Source organism: Scomber scombrus, chromosome 22 (assembly GCF_963691925.1).
Source record: "Scomber scombrus chromosome 22, fScoSco1.1, whole genome shotgun sequence".
NCBI classification, from domain to species: Eukaryota; Metazoa; Chordata; class Actinopteri; order Scombriformes; family Scombridae; genus Scomber; species Scomber scombrus.
Window position 1 is genome coordinate 6,844,392 of NC_084991.1, and position 22,649 is coordinate 6,867,040.

Genomic DNA, 22,649 nt, shown 5'->3' on the forward strand with positions numbered 1-22,649 from the left:
TAGAGCACTGAGCAGCAGCTGTCTGTCTCCATCATACAGTCTTTGGTCTGAATCCAGTTGTAGAAGGCAGCAGAGCGAAAGCACTGCTCCACCTGCAAGAGGAATCATTGAGGAATATAAATGTTTGATTCTCTTTCAGGAAGCCTGTTTTGTTCTTTTGTCATGGTGACCAGGAATTATCCTGACCCTTGATGTTGTGTTATAGCTATCAGGGGTAACAGAATAGAGAAAGAGTACTGTAGTTTATTTACAAGAAAACTATATAGATTGATACTTTAACAGAGCGTTTAGTTGATATTTGTTTGTCCCTTGCATAGAGACCGCCCAGCGGTCTCTCACTCTCCACAGCCAGTTTCCAGTCCAGGGTGGGTGGCAGGTTGAAGATGGATGAGATTAGTTAAAGTTGCATGCGCTTGCGTATTGCTGTGCTTGTATAACGTGCAGGTTGAGGCTCCTCCTGCGTTATGGCGTTGATGTGATGCCCGGCTCTGCGTTCTGCAGCCTTCAGCTTCTCTCTCAGCTCCTGCGCCTCCTGCTCGGCCTTGCGCGCTGCCTTGCGGGCGTTCCTCAAGGAGCGCTTCACCTTGCGAACGCGCTCCTTCAGCTGCCGGTTCCTCCTCTCCGCGGCGGTCATGCGCTCCCTCAATTTGCGGCCTCGTTCCTCCTCCTCGAACAGCGCCGCCTGCACTGAAGAACACAGCAGCTGGGGGGGGAAGAGGAGAGGGTGGTGCAGTAAAGTTAACATACAGGAAGCTTTGTTTGTTTTCTCAACAGACTAACCAAACTGCTTTAACCCACCAGTTGCCATTTCGTCAGCTGGTTTTGTAGTGTGGGAGCACTGGTGATGTGATTTTCCCAGCAACCTCTCACAGAAGATGAAAAAAAAACACTTTTTTGATCTTCCCAGTGCTGTTATTGTTCCCTTGCTCATGTTTAACCTCCTCTGGAAATCCTAACACACTTGCAAGCACGGAGGACAAGGAAATAAATTGGAGCTCCTGACCCTTGTCATTTAAATTTACCCACAGTGCCCCCTACTCACAGTTAAAAAACACAAGAGCATGATAAATACTGTTTTTTTATGCGTTCATGCACAAGTGTCTCGTCAACATAAACGTATCACCCCGCGGACCCCCTATCCCTCCGTGACACGGTCAGGGTCACGTACTTTGATGTTTCAGGGGCCCTAATTTTCCATCTCATTGGCAGACCAGAGCTGACCTGAACCAGCAGGGTTAACAGGGGTGAGTGATCTCGTAGTCCCTGTGGGGAACGCATGTATGTGTGTGTGTTTGTCTGTGTTCATGTGTGACTCGGTGTCAAAGGTGCATGTGCAAACCGAGAAAAAATCTTTCATCTTCACACCACGTAATTTACAGCAGTCACTCTCTTTATACACACTTTTTATGTTCAGTGGTAACTTATGTTCAGTAGCACTTTGCTCCACCAATATCCAAGGTAAGTCAGTGTTTGAATAACTGTAGATATTTGCTTTGCTTTGAAAAAGACAGACAGCTACAGTATTTCAGACAGACACACAGAGAGTGCTAAACTGTGACCTACATGCACTTGCGGGCTACAGCTGCCCCGCTTCATAATGATGAACACAAACACATTCACATGCTGTTAAAAGACTTGCTGTGGCCTGTTCACGCTAGCCTCACATGACTACAGATGAGTGCACTTCAAATGCAACACCAAACTTACAATAAGTCTAGGCTCAGAATTTGGCCTGCATATCCCTGTCACGTCTTCTAACATGTGTCTTGGCACCAGCTTTGAGGAGTATGATTTGTCTTAAGATATTATAATAGTATTACATTATTCGAAGAATGCTTTTTCACTTTCTTGCCAAGACTTACATGAAAAGATAGATATCACTCAGTTATGTAGAGCCAGGAAGCATTTTGGTTAGCTTAGCATACAGACTGAAAACAGGTGGAAAAATGATAGTGTGGCTGTATCATTTCCCCTTATCTCATTTGTTTAATCTTTACACAAACTAAAATGTAAAAACAAGCTGTGGTTTTATAGGAAGTTGAGTACTGTTGCTATTTTATACTGACTCTGAGCCAGGATAGCCATTTCCCTCTATTACCACTGTTTATGCTAAGCTAAGCTAATCGACTCCTGGCCCTAGCTCCTACTGGAAAGTGAATACGTGTATTTTCCAAAACATTTAAATATTCCTTTAAAACTTGGGGCAGTTCCTAGATTAACAGGTGACTCAGCCCATTACATTCAGTTACTGAAGTTCAGTAACTGAAAGCTAAATCCTTTAGCTATTAGCTAAAGTTAGCAATTAGCTAAATTAGGATATTACAGAATAAGTGCATGAGGATGGAGGTCTGGGATTATCCCTGGAAATGTTTTGTAATTGTAATTTTGTTTTAAAGTCAACAAAAAATGACTGCAAACAAATGAAAGTTTCCAAGGTTTGTAAAAAAGTGTTTGTATTTGTCCCATTACATTTTTATAGGGTCAGATCACCAAAAAATACAATAATCCATTCTTCTTATTATTATTTTTACTGCTAAACTAGTCTCAACACAATGTACAGAGAGTGAGAGGTTGCATTGGTATTGACATTGCAAGTTCATGGTATGTGCCTTGGACCACAGGTTGGGAGAGATGAAGATGAAGTCTTTTAAATGCTAACTACAAACTAAATTTTATTCATCTGCATTTTGTAAGGGTGGAAACAGACATTCAAGAGATAATATCTCAAAACCAACCTGGTCAACTAAAACCTAAACCATCTTCATGGATAGATAGAGCTAGAGATAAGAGAGAAAATGTATTATTATACAGTTTGGGTGAACAAACCCTTTAAGGGACATCTTTTTCTTATTTCTTTCTTCCACATTACATAATATTAGTACTTTTTCTACAGTTTGAACCCTGTCTCAGGCTCATAGGAAGGCTCACAGTGGGACACCCCCAATACACACACACACACACAAAAAAACACAGCACCTGTCAAAACATCCGGGTGTTACCTGCCTGCTGTTAAGCATCATCTGTATAAACAGTATTTAGAGGACATGTGAAGCACGCACACACATGCATGTACAAATGCTCTCAATTTCAATCATACATAAATTTAAAAGGTAGTCACACTGAAAAAAAACTATGTGTCAGGGCTGCAGACTGTAAAAATTAAGTATTTGAAATCCACTAAAATGCATTTAAAGCTGTATTAATCTAAATTTTTACATTAGAAAATGGAAACAAATGACTACCTGTAAAGTTGTCGCTAGTGATGAACCGACAGATAATTATTACCTCAGCTCCCTCAGTTTTAGCTGCTTACAGCTAATTTTTTTGATTAATGGGCACCAACCTCACTGTTCTGACTGATTCTTACTGCTCTCACCATGCTCTCTGAAAAATGAGTGGAGAAACATAATAGATGCAGATGCTCCCAGACATGTGCACTGCATAGTAAGCAATTAATATCCAGTAATGCTCTGTCGCACGTATAAAAATGATGAGCAGGGCCAATTGATATTGATTTTGTATCAAGATGGCAGGAGGAAAAGATGTAAGTGACTTTGAACAAGGGTTGATTGTTGGGAGACGGATGGCAGGAGATTCAGTCATAAAGACTGCTCAACTGGCTGCTGTTTCAATAGGAACAGTGACTTAAATTGACATATGTAAATCTATGGTAAAGACATCAGTAAATAAGGTCTGAAATTGTGGTCGACAGCGCACTATAAATGACTGTGGTGCTCGTGCATTAGTGCAATATTATATAAAAACAGAAGAGCAACTGTTCCTGGGGTGACTGAGAATTCAATGCAGGACGTGATCAGACTGTCAGCCAGAACAGTCCGATGACAATTACATAGAGAGGGATATTATAATAGGATTACAGTGCATAAACCTCTCATTACAAAGAGTTCAGTGGTGCAAAAACCACAGACACTGATCTACAGAGATGTGGAAAAATTGATACAGTCAGATGAGTCATCCTTCACCTTATTCTGTACAAGTGGGCGAAGGCATGTGTGGGTTTACTCATGAGAACGGTATAGACCTGGATGTTTGACCCCCTACAGTGAGGGGCTGTCACTTTTATCCTATGATGAATCATATGCTATGAGCTTCACAGTCACCAGATCTCAACCTATGGGAGATTCTGGAGTGACGTGTTAGTACTGTGTGAGTACTGAAGGTCTTCTGGTGGCACATGGTGGCCCAATACCTTACTAGGACACTTTATATTGGTTATTCCTGCTGTAGGTTGAAAAGTGTTTAAAAAAAACTAGAAAGTAGAAATAGAAGATTTAGATTATTACAAAGAATTCAGTTCAGTTTAACATATCTGGTTAAATATGGATTAAATATCCATCTTTAGTACATATATGCCATTTAAGATACTGTTTTAGGCACTTCATGACAAAGAATTCTATTTCACTGAGGATGTCAGAATTCTTTGTTATGACTGTGAAAAAGAGAAGAAAGTGAAGAAAATCGACACCTTAAAAGGAAGAGAGAGTGAAAGAGGAGAAGGAAGTGAGGGACATGTTTGTGTTTGCCCAACCTGACCTTTGCTGTTCATTTATTTCTGCAGACTGAGCGTTATATCTGAGCATTAATGCCTGATCTGATTTCCTCTACTAACTCCATATCAAAACTTATTGTGCCCTCCAACTAACCACACACACACACACACATGCACAGACACACACACAAACACACGCACACATGCACAGACACACACACAAACACACGCACATACACATTTAGTGTCTTTAGAGCTTCACCACTGACGTCAGAGAGACAAGCCAGGGTTTCTCCTCTTCTTCCTGAGGTTTTGTTTTGCTTTGTGTGTACGGGTGTGTGTGTGTGTGTGTGTGTGTGTGTGTGTGTGTGTGTGTGTGTGTGTGTGTGTGTGTGTGTGTGTGTGTGTGTGTAGGGAGGGGAGGTTATAAAAGAGAGACAAAAAGAAAAGAGAAAGTGAGAGATGAAGAGATAAAAAAAGCTGAAAAGGGAGATAGAGAGAGAAAGAAAAACAAAGGTGGGACGGAGAAAGCGGAGGACACAGAGAGACATTTTTCATCAGTTTCCACACTTTTCTCCTCTATTTCCTGAACACACACACACACACAAACACACACACACTGAGCGTATTCATCCAGAGCTTTAGTATTTAAGCACTGAGTGGAACTGGCAGACTGTGTTGTCCTCCTTTTATCCCTTTGAGAATACACATAAAATGTTTATGAGAGTCAGAAAACATGTTTCAGTGTGTTTACATGACAGTTACAGCAAGTGTTTCCTCACTGTGGTTATAATGATATCATTGGAGGGCATGTAAACATGTAAATGTGCTAATTAAGGACTATTGGGGATATGTGTCTCTACTATCCTGACCAATTATATCTTCTTCAATGTCAGCGCCCAAATAAGACGTAGAATATCGGTAAAGAGATTAACAGTGAGCTTACAGCTGTCTCTACCTCTGGCCTGTGGTAAAAGCTGCTCTGAGTGCTACTGGTAAGAGGAGCCTCTGAACAAAAGCTAATTGAAGGTTTTGGCAGAGAAGTGGAGGAAGTCTCTTGTCTGTCCTTCTCGAGGGGGCGTCTGGTTCCCACGAGGTTGAAACCAGAATCAAACAGCGTTTTAGGGCTGTTTTATGTTCTGACTCCAACTGAAGGTTGTCATGAAACCTCAAAACATTTAAGTAGTGATGCAGCCAGAGAAGCACTTTCAAGATTCTTTTGATAAAACTCAAGGTACTGAAATTAGAAAAAGGATCTTTCTTCTCCTCCTCTTTCTCAAATTCAAAAGGCAAAGAGCAGGGGAACATGGATGGGTAAGTAGAGACATAAAGAGGAAGAAGTGCCTTCTATCACATTCTTCCCCGAGTAAAACACCTGTTTGGCATCCCCTCTCGCCTGAAGGTTACAGCCTCTACATGCGAGTGCTCGTCCTGTAAATGAGCAGTGTCTTTAACCCCTGCCTTAATAACCTCCGACCTCATAGCTCAGACATTAGATCCTGCATGTCAAACTTAAAGAAAAAGGGAGAGGGCGCCACCACCTCCTGCACTTTTCTTGCTTTATCTCTGCCGGTTTGACTGGATAATAAGAAAACAATCAAATAAATCAATTTGGAAAACAGTCAGTCATGCAACCCTCTGTAAACACTGCTGGCAGTGTGAGGGTCAATCAGGAACAAGGTGCAGTATCAAAACGTCTATATCGGAAACAGAGTCAGAGATTCCACAGACTATGACAGGGATGATGATAGATGTCAATTACACTGTAATGATGTGATAGTTACAAGTAATGTGAAATCAATACAATGATTTGAATGATGGTTATAATGCTAAAATCTTTTTCAGTTGTTTTCAGGTATTTTAGAGTCTTACACTGCATACTGACATACAGCGACGCAAGCGAGAAAAAGTGATTGAAATGCATGAGTTTTCAATCAGCCTTTCCTGACATGCCGCAAGCGACATCGCCCTGTCCAGCGATGACGCCCACCCCTCAAAAAATCGCTCTGTCTTTATCCGGACGAAATTTCGCGGCCGTGTTCCGACCCTAAACACTTCTTATTGGTTGAAATGTACACCCTGCTTCCTGTTGACAAGCTAGCTAGCAGAGAGAGGGTTTGATTGGTTTGGAATATACTTGCGACAGTTTCGCGCTAGAATTCGTGGCCGGTTCGCTCGCTCGCTGTATGTCAGGATGCGGTGTTAGTCTAGGGTCAAAGCAAAGGTGATTCAAAACAAGTCAAAAGTCATAGTCTCAAGTCACAATACAAGTCGAAGTCAAGTCAAAAGTCCTCAGAAGTCAATGTAGACAAGTCAAACAAAATGTCATTTTGAGTCCAAATCAAATCTTAAGTCAATGTAGACAAGTCCCAAATCATCTGAGACAATTCAAGCCGAAATTCCTTTGAGATGAGTCCAAAACAAGTCCCAGGTGATTTGAAATAAGTCCAAATTCATTCAAGCAAAGTCCAAGTCAGTGTAGTCCAAGTAATTAAAGACAAGAACACTGCCAAGTCCAGTCAGAGGACATCAGAGACGATCAGCAACAGTAGTTACAAACACCAGACCATCAAACTGACACAATATTTTCAAAGCTGTGCTCATACTGTCTTTATTCTTCACGAATCTGACACCAAGACTCTTCAATGTGCAGGCCTGGTCATGCACAGCCTGCCTGTCACTGTCTTATTCAGTTTTATTGTTCCAGTGTGTTAGCAGCTCACGAACTGAGAGTTTCAAGTCAGGTCTTTGAGGAATCAAGTCTCAAGTAAGTCACGTCTCACAGCAGTCAACACAACTCAAGTGTTCATCCATTTTTAACTGACAAGATGTATGAAACATTCACATCATTTGATAGTTTGACCCAGAGACGAGTTCACATGAAAGCTGTCGAAACTTTTCTGATTGTATTTTTACAGTTGATGCAAGCTACGAATTCAAAATCTACTCCACATCAGTGTCTTGAAATGAGGAACGAGCCCCCGAAGCAGGGTTCTTCCAAGAGTCTTGATCCCACTGTGTTCTGTGTTTTCTGAAGTGCGACCTGCTCCTCTCAGTCAGAGGAGGTGTGATAATATATGACTGAATCACAGCCGTCCACCCTCTGTTGACAGGGTTCAGCTTATCTCTGGTCAGCAGGGTACGTTGCTTCATACTGATAATGGACTGAAGCTACAGAGAGTGACACGCTTTCAAACTGCTATCTGTCAAAAGACGTGGTTTTCTGCTATTTGACCTTTGACCCACGGGACCGGCCGGAGTCCATGTATTGCCTGAGGAGCCAGACGGCCGGACCTCGACCAATCAGTAATTGCTTTGATCTCCAACCATAATCACATGGGACCAATCACATGCTGGGAATCTATTAAGAGTAGAATCAATTCTGTGTGGGTGTGTGTGAGTAGTTTTTTCTTCTTTTTGTAGTTTTTTTTTTTTTTTTATCCTTCTGAGGATCATTCCAGTGCGACGGTGTGTGTGTGTGTGTGTGTGTGTGTGTGTGTGTGTGTGTGTGTGTGTGTGTGTGTGTGTGTGTGTGTGTGTGTGTGTGTGTAGCTCTGCACAGTGAGAGAGGGTAGTTAAACTGAGTTCCTACTGATCCTCACCACATTCCTGTCAGCGGAGTCACAACTCAACTCAGGATTAGGTGTTCACACACACACATGCACACACACACACACACACATGCACACACACACACACACACCAAGGCCTTGCTTTGCTGCTTAATTTTTCTTCCAACACTCTCTACCCTCACATTCTCATTTTTGCCCCCACTGTGGAATCATGTCCAGCAGCCAGAATATGACTATCAGCTATCAGTAAGAATGTCAAGGGTTGAAATCCAAACAATACTTGTCAGCCCCCTCCCAAAAAAAACTTCCCTGGTCCCTGCTGTTCATCTGGACTGCTAATCTGATATCTCCACGGTAACGAGATGATGTCGTCTTTGTTTACTTGCTCTGAAAACACCAAAAAAAAACTGACTTGACTGAAGAAGTGCCAGTTATAAACTTCAGAGAGGAACGGTCAATCTGTTTGGGTTGTTTTCAATATCAAAGAAACAAAGATATGTTGAGCGTTACTATAGCAACCAACTATCAATTTACACTCAATGGAAGCCCTCAATATCAAAGAAGTCTACTTTGGTTTTAGACATTCAAATGGTTTGTGCATTGCATTGTAACAGACATGACATGCTGCAGTATGTGTGGTTGCAACAACAAGCCTTACCCTGCTGTCCTCCTGGGTCTCCCACTCCGGGCTGAAGGTGTGGAACGGCTGGCTCCCTTGGGTGCAGTTGGAGAACTGGAAGAGACTGGAGAAAGTGCGTCTGTTCTCGGTCGTGTCTGGGAAGATGGCGTCCTGAAAGTTGACGCCGTGGGGGAGGAGGTTGTAGTTCTCATCCATCCTGCAGGAAGAGATGAATAAGAAGAACCATGAGGAGAAATCTAAGACTAGTTATAACATGTGCAACATGTGCAGAGGAGCAATTGACTGTAAATCACAGTTTGTTTCAACACAACCAGTGAAAATACAAGAGTTTTTTTTTCTTAAATGTGCAAATTTGCATAATGCACTTTCTGTTTGGCAGAGACATTTATGTGCAACAATAAAACTGATTTCTAAACTGTTGCAGCCTATTTGTAGGAACAGTTAGGATCAGTATTTAAAGTATAAATGGTTGTGGAAACAACTTGGAGGACAGTCCTTGCACTTTACCTGAGAAAGAAGAAGTAGGAGTAGTTCTCCATCACGGTGTGGGACTGACAGGACAGGTATCCAAGTCCGGTCAGATTGAGCCTGGACCCTGCAGGCACTTCCAGCATGCTCCCCCAGGCCTGATCGCACTGCAGTTCCACCTCAGCAGAGTACAGCAACCCTTCCTCGGCGCCCTCATAGCCGTACCCGAACCCGAAGGGCAGAGAGTTGTACAGGCTACCTGCCCCTCCGCCCAGGGGTTCGCGGTGGATCGCAAGGACCTTGGCGTACACGATGATCTCCGCCAGCTCCGCCCGGCAGCCCTCGCTCAGCGGCCGCCACTCGGAAGGCAGCTGGCAGGCGTGCGTAAAAGTGTCCAGATGCGCCAAAACGCAGAGTGCTGCAAAGAGGAGAGTCGTAGAAAACATCCCGAGGATCCGAAAAATATTTAAGCAGGTTTATAAACCTTGTACTGATGCTTCACTGACAAAAAATTGAATGACCTTCTGTTAAAAATTCACTGTTTTATGCAGCTCATACTCTTCAGTGCATCCAAGTCGCTTGAAGTGAGTTCAGCATGTGTGAAAACTACACACTTGTGATGGTTACCTGAACGCTTAAGGATGCTGCACTTCACCAAAAGGACAAAAAAAAACCACAAAGAAAAGTGGCCAAACTTTTCACACTACTCTCCAAATCATACTCAGACTTCTTCTTGCTTTCCCCAAAACTCTTAGCAGGAAATAAAGTAATGAGATCAATTTGCAAAAACTTCTACTACTCCAACCTGTTGCTGTCTCCGCAGTGTTTCCATCTCATGCGTCTGCTGTGGGAGAGAGAGAGGCTTCTCCAGAGCGCACCGGTGCTGCGTTTAAGGACTGCTGCGAAGCTCCGACGTGAGCTCTCCATGTGGGCCGGTCGGTGCATTTAAGTGCCATTTAAAAAAAACTGATGAGGCTGATAAATTTGATGAACATAAAGATTTTGAACATAAAACATAACAAATTCAACATAAATGAATAGTATTAGCCTAATAATGGTTATTCTGACAAACCTTGAAACATTACTTTTTAAATAGTGTTTTTCTTTTATGTTGATTTCAAACTCATCTTTAAACTAAAACTCAGAAAGTCTGTGGTTGGGTGAAATTCTTGTGAAACTTGCTATTAGAAAATCTGTTTTTCCCACATAGCATTGAAAGCATCCTACAGGACTATAAGGGGTCAGTCCCATAGTGAAGTAGCTAAGTCTCTGATATGGGAGAGCATCCAGAATAAGTTCTTCTGAGTTTCCTTGAGGAGGTTAAGGACCACTGATAGGGTGCTTGGGCAGGTTTAAGGGGAACTTTAGGTGGGGTTTGAGGATTCCTGAGGGAATTTCAGGGAGTTCCAGGGACTGCAGGGGGCTCGGTGTGACTTATAGAGGTCTCTGAGAAAGTAATCTAGAATACTTGGTCCATGTGTGATTCAGGTTGTTGATGAAATACTGATGTTTGCAATGACTTTTACATGTTTTAATTGGGGGGTTCTTGAGCGTTTTTGAGACACTGCTGGTCTTGAGGGGGGTTTTCAGTCCTTAAAGAGGTCCCAGTGTTTGGTTGGGATTACAGCGGACTGTGGGAAGATGCCAGGGTTTCAAATGACTAATCTGGATTTCACAGTTGATGACTGATTTATAATAGAAGTCTATAACAGTAGAACACACATAGGATGACTTTATTTCAAATGACTAATGTAAGCCTGTGTGATTGTGTGAGTCCATCAGCTGCTCCTTTTTTAAATACTGTATAGTCTCTATTATATCCGTCAGCACACAAGCTTGGCTTACAAATGCCCATACATCAGACATTACGTCTATTGAAGCTCTAATCACAAGGACTAATAATTACCAAGGAAAGTTTGGTGGAGTTTCTAAGTTTCTAATCACCTCCCCTCATCTTTTATTTTTTCTAACTTGTCTCCACAGTTTATTTGTTTGTTCTTTGACTTGTAGCTAATTCTGTTTGTCCAGATGTAGTTTGTTTGTTTGCTTCTGTTTGTTCTGTTACTTATAATATACTTATAATTATTCCTGTGATTTACTTATAATTCATTGATTTGCTATAGTAGCTGCTCCTGTCTGTTATTATGTTTGTATGGTTGAAAAAGGTAATAAAAACATAAATTACAACATAATAATAATGATATAATAATAATAATCATAATAATAATACTAATAATAATAATTTAATGAAGACAACTTGTCATTAAGACCTGTATGATATTATTGCTGCTAATCTCTTTCATTTCACCACAGTCTCAGAGGTAAACAGAGACACTGATATAGATTTTTCTTAGACAGCACTGCAATCTAGCGGACACTCATCAGAATAGCAACAAAGAGGAATACGAGAGGAATAATTCCAGTGAACGTTATATAATGTATTATATAACAGCCTATATAAAATAAACATGTAATATTTCACATTCGCTTTAATGGACTACTGTACAGTAGGGTGGAAAGTAAGTGGTATTCTCCTGACTTTCCTTTAGTGACTAATAGCCAGGTGACTGCTGTGGGGGTTTCCCGCTGTGAGCTGTCAGACCTTCACTGATATGTAACCCATGCGGATGGAGCGGTCTGTCCAGCTTCTGTTGATACGCAGCCGCAGTTCAGACTCTGCTCTCTGCTCTGCGACGACACTTCAAGGAAATGACAACCAATGCAAACACACTCCAGCCAGACTGCGTCGGCTGGCGGCAATAAGGCCAAAGTGAACGGGAAGTACGTGAAATCAGCCTTCAAGATAAAGCCTTAAACTATAAAGGGACGGTTACATTTTTTATTTAGAATTTTCCATTAGAATACATAACTATACAATCAAACATTGACGATAAAAGAAAAGATTTAAAAAAATAAATAAATATATATATAGATATATTATGACAACACACGCCACAGAGACAAATGTACATAAAATGAACAATAATAAAAAAATAAAAAAATAATAATAATTAAAAAAAAAAATAGTGACAGTTCGCTTTCTTAAGTGGGATTGTATGAAGTACTTATCCATAGTCAGTGTATTACCTGCAGTAAATGTTGGTCTGCACCTTTAAGCAGATTTGCTGAGTTTTTGAGTGTTAAATCATTAATAAATAAATTCGATTTTTGCTTATTTATTCATTGATCTTAAATACTGTTGAATTAAAACAAAGTACAAAGAAATAAAATATTCCAAAATATAAAAAATAATATAATATAATAATACAAATATAATACACCAAATATAAAGAAATAGAATAATTAAAAATATTTCAAAGAAAATATTCAAATCGTTAAAGTGATTTTACTTCGAAAACACTAAGCGGAAGTGCTGTCCACACGTCTCTTCACTTGACGCTGCTGTAAACCATAAGCAGCAATAGCGACCCAAAGGCAGATCCTCACGTTTCGCCTCTCGAACGACTGTTTCTATGTGTTTGTTCAGCGGACGTTCGGACTGTGTTTAACTCGGAGTGGACAGCAGGTGAGCTCAAACATTTCAACTACTTTTAATGTTTGCTGTGACGCAGTTTGGCTCACAACAACAACATCCGTGTTGTGTAAGACTCTGTTTAACTTTTCTGTGTTTACCAAGAGTCGCACAGTGGACAGGCCCAGGTAAGGAAAACGAAAGTAACATGTCACTAAAAGAAATAGCTCAAAAAAAGTAATATAAAGATGAATACATGGAGATAGTGTGTCTATGAGGGTTGTAAAGTGGTATTTTTCTGCTGCTGTCACTTAAGTATGATTAAACTAAGCAACGCTGCATTTTAAACCTCTGACACATAAATATAAAATCATAACAAGTTCTTTAATAGAGATTGGGATATAGTGTGAGGGCTGTGGTGGATTATAGTCTGTAACGCAGCATACTGCTTTATTAAGTTAATGTAATGTCATTATCATGTGACCTGCTGCTGATGAGATAATAAGGTTTTTACTGACTGTGTGCTCCTGTTCTGCTGCTTCATGGTCAGGCCCTGACTCACTGGTGATGTCAGCATACAGCTGTTTTTCAAGTGATATACTGACAACAAATCACACAAGATAAGACAATGAGAAGGAGAAGTGATGGCTACTGAATTTTATATGAATTTATTATAGTTTATCTAGTACAAATCTAAAAAAAACAATCCATTCTGAAATCTCCACATTTCTAATAGAGAGTCTAGAACATATTTTTTTAGATTAAGAGGTACTTTCAAGGGGTAGGAAGTGTTATTAAATGAGGGAGGGACAGCCTAGCAGGGGTCTGGGTTGGGGGGGGGGGGGGGGGGGGGGGGGGGTTGGTTGTCCTCCTACAGAATATTTATAACAGACATGATGTCATTTCCTGCATGGGTAGTTTTATACTTTCACTTTGACTTTCCATCTGGTTATACAAGCATGAGAAAAACAATGCATACATTTTGCAGTTTCATCCAGAGGAAGTGGTTAGACCCCCAGATCACGTATATGAAGATGTTAAAAAGCTTATGACTAATTCAAATATGTATAACTACCACTCATTGTTTATTTCAACTTTGGGATCTCTTGCATGCAATTGTCATTTCTGTTTCGTTAAGCTCTTTAACCAAATAATGAGTAAAGTGGAGACGGACGGCTGTAGTCAAAGTGCATTCTCCAATAAATTACATTTATCTTGTAATCAGTACCATTACTGTAAAGAATCACATGATCTGAGGCCTGTGTCTTAAACCTAGATTATATTGTTAGCCAGTTAGCTTGGTGGCTTTGTTTACGTACATTTTCACATAGATAACAGTGCTGCAGAGAAGCACTCCACGTTAATATTTCAGAGAAAAGGCATCAATATAACAACCGTCTGCCACCTTTCGTGAAAAGTGGTATTTTTGAATTTATAAGTGGCACAGGTTTGAGGAGTGTGTATGAGTGTGTAAGAGAGAGATAGAGCAAATCAATCAAGTTAGTTGGATAACACAGGAGCCACATATATTACACCTTTTTGGCTAAAAAATACACATATGCTAACATTTCAAATAGCAAATAACTTCAAATCCAACACAAATATCATGAAATATAGAAATACATGTGACACAGTTAATCACAAACTTAAAGGGTTGATGCTTTTTGCTGCTTTTATTTAATACATTTCATAACCTGACATCCACTAATGTAATGGTGGCACTGCAGTAACATTTAAAAGATGATAATAATAATAAAAATCAAAGCTTAAAGTTACAGCTCCTCCCTAACTTTGTACCTCCTTCATTGTTTTCTTCATCAGGCCTCTTCTTTCCTTTTTTCCCCTTGGTTACTTCACTTTCTTCTTTATCTCTTCATTTCAACCCCCTTTTCTCTCTCTCTCCCTCTCTTTCAATGTCATTTGCTATCTTACTTTCCTCATTCCTGTCATGTTTTCCTTCTTCCTACTTTGCACTAGTGGTGCGTTTGTGTGTGTATGTGTGTGTGTGTGTGTGATAATTTGCCTGAGTGCGTGGTAGCAGTGAAAATGTGGTATGGAGTTTCAATGATTTGGAAATTCTCTCAATAAAAGCAAGCAGAGTGGATTTGATAATAAAGCCCTGACACAGCACTTAGTGGACAGATTGATGCAGTGATTTTGGACACGGTAAAAGTAGAGGGGGGGTTTCTAAACTAATAATAGCTGCGACGCTTGTGAGTGCTTTATTTAGACACAAAGTTATGCCTCTCCATCCACAATCCTGTTTCCTCACACAGCAAGAAAATTGGATTCATGTGTGCATCACAGACAAGATGAAACAAGAGCTAAAATGATGATGTAATATATCCTGATTGTAATTGTTACACCGGTATTCAAAGCACTTAAAAGACCTTCTATTTCTTCCCGTTAGAATCATGACGTCTGGAGGCCCCGTGATGAACGGCGACATCGCTCGCTCTCCAGGCACGCTGGAGGACACTCTGATGCAGATGAATATCCTCATCCAGGAGAACCGTGATCTGAAAGGTGAGGGGAGGTGTTGGGAGGAGGGTGGCGGTGGATGAAAGAATGTTGCTCCTTAATATGCTGATGATACCACGCTGTCTGGGTCAAAGTGTAGTTGGCTTTGTGTTGCTGATAGCTCGTTTCAGAGTTTCAAAGTGACTCCTGGGTTATTTTAAGGGGTCCAAAGATGAACAGAGAACATTCCAGTAATATTGATGTATCAGTGATTTTACTACTTTTAGAAAGGAATTCAAATCCTCTCTCTCCGTCTCTCCCAGAGGCCCTGCGTCAGACCAACCTGACCATGAAGGAGCGTTTCGAGGGTCTGACGCTGTGGCGGGAGAAGCAGCGGGAGGAGCGGGGCTTCTTAGAGAGCAAGCTGGAGGAGGCGCGGGGCCACATGGAGGCTCTGACCATCCAAAACCAGGAGCTGAACAAGAAGACGGAAGGGCCGGGCGGAGCTCCAGGGGGTTCGCAGGTGAGAAAGTAACCCTGATTCTGCTTCTTATCCTGCTTGATGTGATGCATTTTCTGACATCAGTCATGATCTCAACATTTTAACTGGTTAATATTCAATGTGAGTGATGTGTGATGTCATTTTCCAGGCAGCAGCGTCCAATCAGAGCGCAGAGATGGAAGCCCTGCGTGCCCATGTGGCGCGCCTTCAGGCTGAGAAGAACGACCTGGTGGCCATGAACTCTGAGCTGCAGCTGAAGGCCGACCAGGACTCGAACGATGACTCCTTCATCGAGATCATCAAGGTGTCGGTGAGGAGTGACACACCACCAAAAAAAACAACTTCATATCTTGTTTATATTTGTAAAGACATCAGAAAATCATGCGTCTAACTGGGTAATGTGTAATATCATCTCAGGATGAAGGCATCGACGGTGTGCACGACGCCTGCGGTGCCAGGCGCAGCAAACGTCCCGAACTGAGCATGACGGCGTCCCGGCTGGACAGCGAGGAGATGACGGTCAGCCAGCTGCTGCAGTCCCTTAGGAACGAGACGCAGCAGGTGGAGCGGCTGCAGGGCGAGCTGCGGGCTTCCACTGCCAGGTAGAGGACCACCATCTGCTTAAAGGAACAGTTCACCCCTAATTGAGACAGATTGTCATGATGTACTGTCACCGTCAGCATCAGGAGAAAGCCTGTGCTACTGTTTTATTCATTTTTCTGATTTGTAGTACTAAATTTATCTTGTACAATTTCTCACATTTTCCTCCATATTATTTAACAGGATTAGAGACCTGGAGGAGAAGAAGAGTAACGTAGATGAATCAATTCAGACCCTGCCGATTACAGAACCCAAGGAGGATTCTGTGCAGCAGGAGAAGGTATTTACTCAGTATCTAAGTAAAGTAAGTCACATTTACAGCTACGTTTATAGCCTAAAATCACACACTGGCCTCAAATGGCTTTACATTCTCTAATACCACCATTACTTTGATTGATCTTCTTTGAAAGCTGGCATCAGAGTTGGAATGCTTTATCTTTCCCATTGTAATGTGTTTGTTTGTGTTTGTGTGCGATTCCTGGAATATTTCAGGCGGCGTCTGAGGTAGAGAACCTGAAGTCTCAGATGATGACGCTGTTCAAAGATTTGCAGCAGGCCCAGAGCAAGCTGGATGAAGCAGAAGGCATGAAGAAGAACCTGCAGGACAGGTCAGACAAACTCACACTATCATACCTCAAAATGCAGAACATCTAGCAAAGAAGCAGGCTTTTCATTCCTGAACTGACAAAAACATCACAAGAACATCAGAGGATCGCTAAACAAAAAAAAAAAGGCATTCCCAAAACATATGCAGATGTTTCCTCTTTTATCTGATGTCCATATTCTTCTTCTTCATCTGCTTATATATTTTTACCTCTTGTGTCCAGATGTCGGGATGTGGAGCAGGACGTGGTGACTCTAAAGGCTCAGCTGGTGGAAAAGCAGGCCGTTCAGACGGAGAACGACCGGCTGAAGCTGCAGCTGGACAGCATGCAGGCCCAGAGCCTGATGGAGCAGAGGAAAGCTGGGGAGGAGAGGTCAGAAAGCCACACATGTGTATATATATACGTATATGACACATGATTAGCATTGGAATTTTTGTCAAGTCACCATCAGAGTTCATTTCCCATCAGTGATTAGCCTGTATGTAGACTCTGAGTCACTGGTAATCCCCTTCCTCACAGGACCAACCTGGCCCAACTGAAGGATGCCTACACCAAGCTGTTTGAAGACTACAATGAGCTCAAGGAGGAGAGGAAAAAGAAAGAGGTAACTTTTTATAGTACATGAAGACGCTTTTACACCTAATAGAGAAATCTGAGCCGGGCGTGTTTGACATGTCGTCCTCTGGTCCTGCAGTCTCAGCTGGTGCAGAAGGAGGTGGCGGATGATCTGCAGGTGCGACTGAACGCTGCCGAAGAAGCCCTGGCTGCTAAACAGGACAAGATTGATGCCATGAAGCAGGAGATCTTCCAGAAAGAGAAGGAAATGGAGACAATATCTGTCTTCCAAGCCCAGGTCAGTGTGTTAAATGACTTTGGTTATGTCCAGGATGTGCTGCAGCTTCAAGGTGGCCATCATGCTTTTTTTTGTTCTTGTCTTCTCTTTGCAGGCGGAGGTCTACTCCTCAGACTTCTACGCTGAGCGAGCGGCGAGGGAGAAACTTCACGAGGAGAGGGAGCGACTGGCTGCTCAGCTGGAGTTTGTGAAGAAGCAGAACAACCAGCTGCAGGAAGAGATGGACTCACTGGGCAGGTGAGGAATAGAAAAAACAGGACGAAAGCCGATTTCTACACATAGTAGTTCTTTTCCGGATCGAATTCACACTGGCTTTTTACAAACAAACCAAGACTGGTAAACGTAAAGTTATACAGACCAACAGATCAATTATTCATTGGACAGTCATTCTTCATCACCATTGCTGTGTAGATGCATGTGAGGAAATAAGATTCATGTTGCATTTGCATTGCATTCAGCTCACAATGAGTTAACTGATCAGCATGGTTAGATAGTCCAGACTGTAACTGGACCTTGTACATCATAAATAGTAAGGAGGCATCTTGTACTGTACACGTTTTATTGATCAACTGTATGACACAAACACAGCACACGTGGTCCATCTACTCTTCACTTTCTGATGTATCAGGTAACATCCACACACGTTTGTTATCGCGGTTACCTGACAGTTTTGTGTAAACAATATACCATATGTTGCTTATATGGATGGCTTAAAAGATAGCTTTATCGACAGTTCACGATTTAATAGTTACTATCATTGAATGAACCACTTTTTCAGCTGGTCTCAGTCCAGTTGTGCAGTTTTCACCAGTGTTTGAAAGCACCCTGAAATTTAACAAATTTACTGCTAAGTGACACATTTGTGCAATATCCTGACATGATGTGTCTTTCTCAATAGGCGGTCACTGAATGAGTTGCAGAGGAGACATGGGTCAATCGGAGGAAGTCCACACGGAGCTGGTGCAAGTCTGGTTGGAAGAGGTAAAAGCTGCTTTTTTTTGTTGCCCTGAACGTAGAATCTATACAACAGTCTGAGAGGAAATACTGACTTGAGAGCCTAACTGGAACATCTGTATGTAACACACTGTATTTCTGTATTGTAGGCACTGACTGGCAGCATCAGGGGAACATTCCCGAACACGCCTGTCCAAAGTGCAACGAGATCCTTCCAGACCTGGACTCCCTGCAGATTCACATCATGGACTGCATCAACTAGACTGTCATCATTATAAGCATTCACAACAGCTACATTAGCACTTTAATCTGAGTCTTCCTCTGCTTTGACCTGCACCTCTTCTGTGATCCCTGTGACGACACTCCATAGATCCCCGGTAAACTCAGCGATGTTCATTCTAGGAGGGGAACACTTTGCTTTTTGGTAGAATTAAAGTAGAAAGTGTATCAAGGGATCCTACACATGAGAAGCAAGTCTGGAAATCAGTTGGCCATCTCTAGTTCTTTGTAAATTTGCCATTTGAATTTGATTTGGAATAGTTCAGAAAACGACACATCCTCTGTAATTTAGCCCCATGTCATCTGGCACATTTTCCTATTTGTTGCTGTAATGACTGAAATCTAGCTGATAAAGAAATTCTGTAAGGAGTAACAAGGCTGGAATATTAAAGCAGAATTTTTGACAAGATTTCAGTCTTCACTATCTGCCTGTCATGTACGCACATAATATAGTCAACCAAAGTTGAGCCTTTGCAGGTTGCATTTATGTACCAAGTATTTGGTTGCTGAAGGTTGCTTTTTCCCCCCCTTTTTTTGTGTGTAGTTTCCTTGTGAAATTGAAAGTAATTCCTTTTATTTTTTGCTTGAAAATGATAATTTAGCTCATAATTGGGTTGTTGGTGTGGGTAGAGAAAGGAGCATGTACCTTATAGGAACTTTATTTTGTAGATATATATTTTTATTTTGACTCTGCAGATGATACCAGGCAATAAGCAGAGTATGATCATAATATATTTAACTTAATATAATCAACAATCATCACTGTCAGTGACAGCATTTGTATACTGAATGTACATGCTGGAGGCTCCAACGTTAGTGGATTCTCTGTAGATCCTGTGTTGTAATTCTGTGAAGGCAAATAAAATTATTTACAAATTCCTGTCCCTATGGAACTTTAAAGTCTCTGACTTGGCAACACCTGGTGGTTGTAGCAGGAAACAACTATGCCTGCAAAATTTTCACATGGATTGTTTAATCTTAATATACAAACTAAAATATACTCCATCAGCATAATTTGAAAAATGCTATTACAATTCTACAGACTAAAGAGTTAATATGCTAAATCACCTAATATTATCAAGAAGCATGAAATGAGCATGTGCAGTATGTGTTCATCTGGGTTATTTACTTCTTTAGAGCAGGAAGTGGCTCTTTTGGCTTCATGTGCCACTAAGCAACTCTCTGTGGAAAGCGGACCCACACCCTTCTGTAGGGAAAAAAGGAGTCATGCTAAACTAACAAAAACACAACCATTTTTATTTTCAGGGGATTACACACTGATGAAAACATAATAAAATATATGACACTCCATTTCTGCAAGTCCTTTAAATGCCACTAAATTCTACACACTGCACCTTTAATACCAGGCACTCATCGAGCGGGTTGGCCCGTTGCTGCGATACGTCAGTGCGTCAGCCATATTGGATGTGGCAGATCTGCCCCGTGAACTAATACAAGTTAATGGAGTGAACTTTATAAACCACCTTTCTATAAAGTGCTGTAAGTTAATGCCTCTCATTTATCCATTCACACACGCAGTAATATATTTGGGGAACAAATAGATACCAAAAACAACGTATGTAACGTTTTCTGATGATTATGAACGTTAATTACTCCTATATGTTTAGGATTCACGTAGGCACCAAACCGATGTATTGTAATTGTCTCCAAATGTATATTTACATTTTACCTGAGTATAAATCAAGCCGCTCTTTCAACTCTTCATTTATAACTTTCTTCGCCCTGAGATCCTCCAGAAGACCACAAACAGTGTTCTTTGCCCTCCTTTCTCTGTCCTTGGCATTCCTCTTCTCTCTTTCCAGACTCTCCACCCTAGCTAAGGCTTCGCTGAGTCTGGCCCTCAGAACGTCAGGTGATGAAGGCAGTGTATAGGAGTGGTCCTAGTAGAAAAACAAGGATGAAAATATTACAAGTCATATTTAAATTACATCACTCGGTCACAGTACATCACATCTTTGCTAGTACAATGTGCTGTCAACTTTCCCACATTCTTAACTCATCACTCCTCAATTGTACTGCCAGTACGGTGTGTGTGTGTGTGTGTGTGTCAAGGACATGTTTCAATATATGCGCATGTGTGTACGTGAGTCTGTCTGAAAGACTGATAGAGAGTGGGAGGTGTTGGAAGGGGGTGGGGGTGACAAGAGGTTTGAGTATAACCAGGATCATGTTGCTCACAGCTGTTTGAGGTATAGCTAGTACTTAGTACTCACAACATTAGGCACAGGCAGGGGTTCGTTCTCTTTTACGAGCTGTGAACAGTCCTCTGACAGGGTCTCTTGTGCCTTCTTTGAGGTTTGAGAGGTCCTGGTAGGCACAGGCTAAAGTGAAAGATAACATATTTAAATTATCTCACAGTGTAATACAAAATACATCAGTGATTCTTTCACATTCGGACGGGAAAAACATTTTCAGCATAGTGTTGCACTGACTTATCTGATCCTTACAGTCTAGTGATACACCTACCCGTTGGAGATGAGCTGGGAAACAGAAGACTGAAGGAATTGATCCATCTCTGATCCTGACTGTCTGACCTGTTCTATCAAAATCCTCTGGTCTGAAATGCTCACTGCAGAGCATTGATGACGGGGTAGCAGAAAACCCTTCCCTTCTGAGAACTGTTTCCCACTGCTTTCTCAGCCCTTTATCTTTGGGAAACCTAGGCAAATAACAATCAGAGTACTTAGGTAAACAAATATGTTTTAAATAATATATTAAAAGAAAAAAAAAAACCGAATGAACAAATACAATAATAAAAGAAAAAGCAAGGGGTTTAGCACAGCTGAAATGTAACCATAAGTGAATACAATTTCTTAGCATGAGCATTATCTATCTTCTTAAGGCACCTTTGAAAAAGAGAGAGACCATAATTAGGTTATTTACTACATATTCATCTAAATATTTTTGGAAGGACAGGAAATCCACATTTATGGATTTGGAAGACATCAGATCATGGAGAGATTTCCATAAATTCTGAACAGCCTCACACTCATAAAACAGCTGCTACATTTGTGCCATAAACATAACAGTTTTCTACCTCGAACTGGAAAATTAAGAATTTTGTTCTAATCGCTGATATTTCAAGTTTAATAATAAATAAAGTAAAGTAAAAAATAAAGTAAGTAAAATAAATAAGTGTATTCCTTGTTTTACCGGGACATAGGGTATTTACAAGGTATTGTCTCAAAAACTTATTATTAGAGTTCTTAGTTGTTTGAAGGCTGGTTTCACCGCGGGAAGTCATAGTATTATGCACTGAACTCCGCAGTATTATCCAAAAAATAAGCAAATTCTGTTCTCAAAATAATGTTATAATGACCAAATACAATCAAAACCTGTGAAAGGTAATCCCGTGCGATCTGGTTTCGACCGTAAAACGGTTAGTACATCTCCAAGCTGAACATGAATGTGGCATCTTCTCGATCTGTAAAGTTTGCCACATCCAATATGGCGGTGACGTCGACGTTTGACTCTGCGCTCGATGAGTATATATATCTATGGTGAAAGGCACCAGTTTTCCCTCGTTTATAGACACGCCTTTTAGATGTCTAAAGACGGCCTCAACAAATATTACAGCAAACACAATGTCAAGAGTAATTCACCTTTCTTTATTCGTTTTAACATGTATAAGTGTTTAATTTAATGTAGTGTAGTCGTTAAAAATGGGTCGAGAAGCTAATATTCGACGCAGAAACCTTTTTTTCCAGTCAGGC

The 22,649-nt window shown here is 41.1% G+C and overlaps 3 protein-coding genes across 4 annotated transcripts in view; 1 reads left to right on the forward strand and 2 right to left on the reverse strand.

Moving 5' to 3' along the window:
* optn (optineurin) overlaps window positions 1–19,324 on the forward strand; it is a 413,618-nt gene extending 394,294 nt beyond the window's left edge. The window contains exons 2-14 of one of the 2 annotated variants that reach the window (XM_062443608.1): window positions 12,616–12,716; window positions 15,073–15,188; window positions 15,446–15,645; window positions 15,773–15,934; window positions 16,042–16,226; window positions 16,408–16,504; window positions 16,717–16,832; window positions 17,052–17,201; window positions 17,349–17,433; window positions 17,524–17,682; window positions 17,777–17,919; window positions 18,581–18,663; window positions 18,786–19,324. In XM_062443608.1, the coding sequence (XP_062299592.1) occupies window positions 15,077–15,188; window positions 15,446–15,645; window positions 15,773–15,934; window positions 16,042–16,226; window positions 16,408–16,504; window positions 16,717–16,832; window positions 17,052–17,201; window positions 17,349–17,433; window positions 17,524–17,682; window positions 17,777–17,919; window positions 18,581–18,663; window positions 18,786–18,898 (1,605 nt within the window). In that variant the 5' untranslated portion in view covers window positions 12,616–12,716; window positions 15,073–15,076 and the 3' untranslated portion in view covers window positions 18,899–19,324. Of the gene's footprint in view, window positions 1–12,615; window positions 12,717–15,070; window positions 15,189–15,445; window positions 15,646–15,772; window positions 15,935–16,041; window positions 16,227–16,407; window positions 16,529–16,716; window positions 16,833–17,051; window positions 17,202–17,348; window positions 17,434–17,523; window positions 17,683–17,776; window positions 17,920–18,580; window positions 18,664–18,785 lie in introns of those variants that run through there. The other variant, XM_062443609.1, reaches the window with a different exon arrangement.
* ccdc3a (coiled-coil domain containing 3a) lies at window positions 300–9,636 on the reverse strand. Its single transcript, XM_062444069.1, has 3 exons — window positions 9,230–9,636; window positions 8,741–8,918; window positions 300–703 (listed from the first exon to the last, which is right to left on the reverse strand). The coding sequence occupies exons 1-3, from the start codon at window positions 9,634–9,636 to the stop codon at window positions 398–400; spliced, it is 891 nt and encodes a 296-aa protein (XP_062300053.1). The 3' UTR covers window positions 300–397.
* Window positions 19,325–20,155: 831 nt separating the features above from the next.
* LOC134004660 (THAP domain-containing protein 6-like) lies at window positions 20,156–22,384 on the reverse strand. Its single transcript, XM_062444011.1, has 4 exons — window positions 22,272–22,384; window positions 21,403–21,595; window positions 21,150–21,257; window positions 20,156–20,816 (listed from the first exon to the last, which is right to left on the reverse strand). The coding sequence occupies exons 1-4, from the start codon at window positions 22,376–22,378 to the stop codon at window positions 20,595–20,597; spliced, it is 630 nt and encodes a 209-aa protein (XP_062299995.1). The 5' UTR covers window positions 22,379–22,384; the 3' UTR covers window positions 20,156–20,594.
* Window positions 22,385–22,649: the final 265 nt, after the last annotated feature.

Coding starts and splice junctions, on each gene's coding strand:
- ccdc3a (XM_062444069.1), bottom strand. CDS start 9,636: ATGTTTTCTACGACTCTCCTCTTTGCAGCACTCTGCGTTTTGGCGCAT. Junction 8,919..9,229: donor TCCTACTTCTTCTTTCTCAG/GTAAAGTGCAAG, acceptor CTCTTCCTGCAG/GATGGATGAGAACTACAACC. Junction 704..8,740: donor AGACCCAGGAGGACAGCAGG/GTAAGGCTTGTT, acceptor TTCCCCCCCCAG/CTGCTGTGTTCTTCAGTGCA.
- LOC134004660 (XM_062444011.1), bottom strand. CDS start 22,378: ATGTGGCAAACTTTACAGATCGAGAAGATGCCACATTCATGTTCAGCT. Junction 21,596..22,271: donor CACGGGATTACCTTTCACAG/GTTTTGATTGTA, acceptor TTATTTGCCTAG/GTTTCCCAAAGATAAAGGGC. Junction 21,258..21,402: donor TCCCAGCTCATCTCCAACGG/GTAGGTGTATCA, acceptor CTTTCACTTTAG/CCTGTGCCTACCAGGACCTC.